Source organism: Caenorhabditis briggsae (genome assembly GCF_000004555.2).
Source record: "Caenorhabditis briggsae AF16 supercontig from assembly CB4, cb25.NA_372, whole genome shotgun sequence".
NCBI lineage: Eukaryota > Metazoa > Nematoda > Chromadorea > Rhabditida > Rhabditidae > Caenorhabditis > Caenorhabditis briggsae.
This window is the reverse complement of record NW_025543287.1, coordinates 413-2,389: the sequence shown is the minus strand read 5'-3', so window position 1 is coordinate 2,389 and position 1,977 is coordinate 413. Positions and strand designations below refer to the sequence as shown.

The 1,977-nt window shown below is 42.7% G+C and overlaps 1 protein-coding gene across 1 annotated transcript; it reads left to right on the top strand.

Annotated features, from left to right (window-relative positions):
- Positions 1-371: 371 nt before the first annotated feature.
- CBG25049 lies at positions 372-740 on the top strand (the record flags this gene model as incomplete). The annotated part of the gene is made up of 1 exon (XM_045240927.1): positions 372-740. One exon carries the CDS (start codon positions 372-374, stop codon positions 738-740), a length of 369 nt encoding a protein of 122 aa, XP_045100889.1.
- Between the last annotated feature and the right edge of the window lie 1,237 nt (positions 741-1,977).

Here is a 1,977-nt window from a genome sequence, read left to right as displayed (position 1 = left end):
ATTATTTATCCCGAAATGCTTGAAATTCATATTTTTAGGCTCAAAAAAAAACTTCAAAATTGTCATTTTCGACTCCGAAAATGTCGTTTTTAAGCTGATATTAGGAAATTTCAGCTCTTAAAATACGATTTTCAGTCTAAAATCATACTTTTCCATCCCGAAATCGCGATTTTCTAGCTCGAAATGACTGGAAAATTGTCATTTTCGACTCCGAAATGTGCCTTTTCAGCTGAAAATTCATTTTTTGATGTGAAAAAAATTGCTGAAAATAGCCATTTTCAGCTCCTAAATGACAATTTTTGGCCTCTAAAACCCCCAAAAACCATGATTTTCCACTCCCAAACCCTCTAAAATCGGCTATTTCCAGATGTATGACATGTGCTGGAAATCTCACCGACTGCCCCGGCCATTTCGGTCATTTAGAACTGGCGAAGCCCGTTTTTCACATTGGATTCCTCACAAAATCCCTCAAAATCCTTCGTTGCGTCTGCTTCTACTGCGGACGTCTTCTGATTGATAAGACGAATCCACGTGTCATGGATATTCTCAAAAAGACGAGTGGGAATCCGAAGAAGCGACTGGCGCTGATCTATGATCTCTGCAAATCGAAATCCGTGTGTGAGGGTGCCGCAGAGAAGGAGGATGGACTGCCAGATGATATGGATGATCCGATGAATGAGGTGTGTGGGCTGGAAATTGCTGAAATTCCCGAATTTCAGCCTGAAATTTGCGATTTTTGAGCTGAAAATCGGCTAGAAATGGCAAAAATAAACCTGGAACCTATTAAATTTGAAAATATCCAGTGAAAAAATTGCCAAAATCTTGTTAATTTTATCATTTCCGTCTTGAAATTGACTGAAAATAGCTAAAATTCGCAGTTTTTCAGCTGAAAATTGTTTAGAAACAGCCAAAAATGAACCTAGAATCGTTAAATTTCGATGATTTTATTAGGTTGGCGGGAAAGTCTTTGTCACTCTGTTTGTTTAATCACTGTTCTCGTATATGGAGGCTGTGTATGATATCGACTTTAGTGAATAACAAGGTGATAAGAACCTTCCATATAAACAAGTCCCCATCTCCTTCCCTGCTCCTCATCTGTAATTGAAACGATATGTTTGTTCCCACTGCTATTCACATCAGACATGTTTTGATTTACCTCTTCCTATCTCACACCACGATGAAGGATTCGGAAACTTTCTTGAAGAATGTGTACAACACACATGCCCCTCACTACAATACTATTCGCAATTGGTTCCATCGTTTCGAAAAAGATGACTTCTCGCTCGATGAAAAGGATCGCTCTGGGAGACCCCGTGAGTTGGATTTGGACAAGCTGAAGCACGCATTGCAATCGGATCCATTTCAATCTAGCCGTGAACTAGCTGTCACATTCGGAGTTCACCATAGCACAGTCCTTGAAGGTTTGAAGTCTCTTGGAATGAGAAAACTTCTTGGTCGATTCATACCTCATCACCTGACTCAAGCCAACCTTGACCGCCGAGTCGACGATTCGATTACTCTTCTCACTCTCCACGCGGGCGATCGATGGCTGGACCGGCTAATAACCGGAGATGAGAAGTGGGTCTTCTACGATAATCACCACAGGAAATCCCAGTGGGTTGGAGAAGGAGAGAGCCCACAGGATGTCCCCAAACCCGGCCTTCATCCGAAAAAAGTTATGCTCTCTGTGTGGTGGGGAGTGGACGGCCCCATCTACTGGGAACTTCTGCCCGAGGGCAAAACAATAACTGGAGACCTCTACACTACTCAACTACGAAACCTCAAGAAAGCAGTCGACCGTTCGGCCCTGAAAGACAAGAAAGTGTACTATCAACATGATAACGCTCGCCCACATGTTTCGAAACAAGTGAAGCAGGAGCTGATGGGATATGGATGGAATGTTCTCCCTCACCCCCCGTATTCTCCTGATCTTGCTCCTTCCGACTATTGGTTATTTGGCGATATGACACGTGCCTT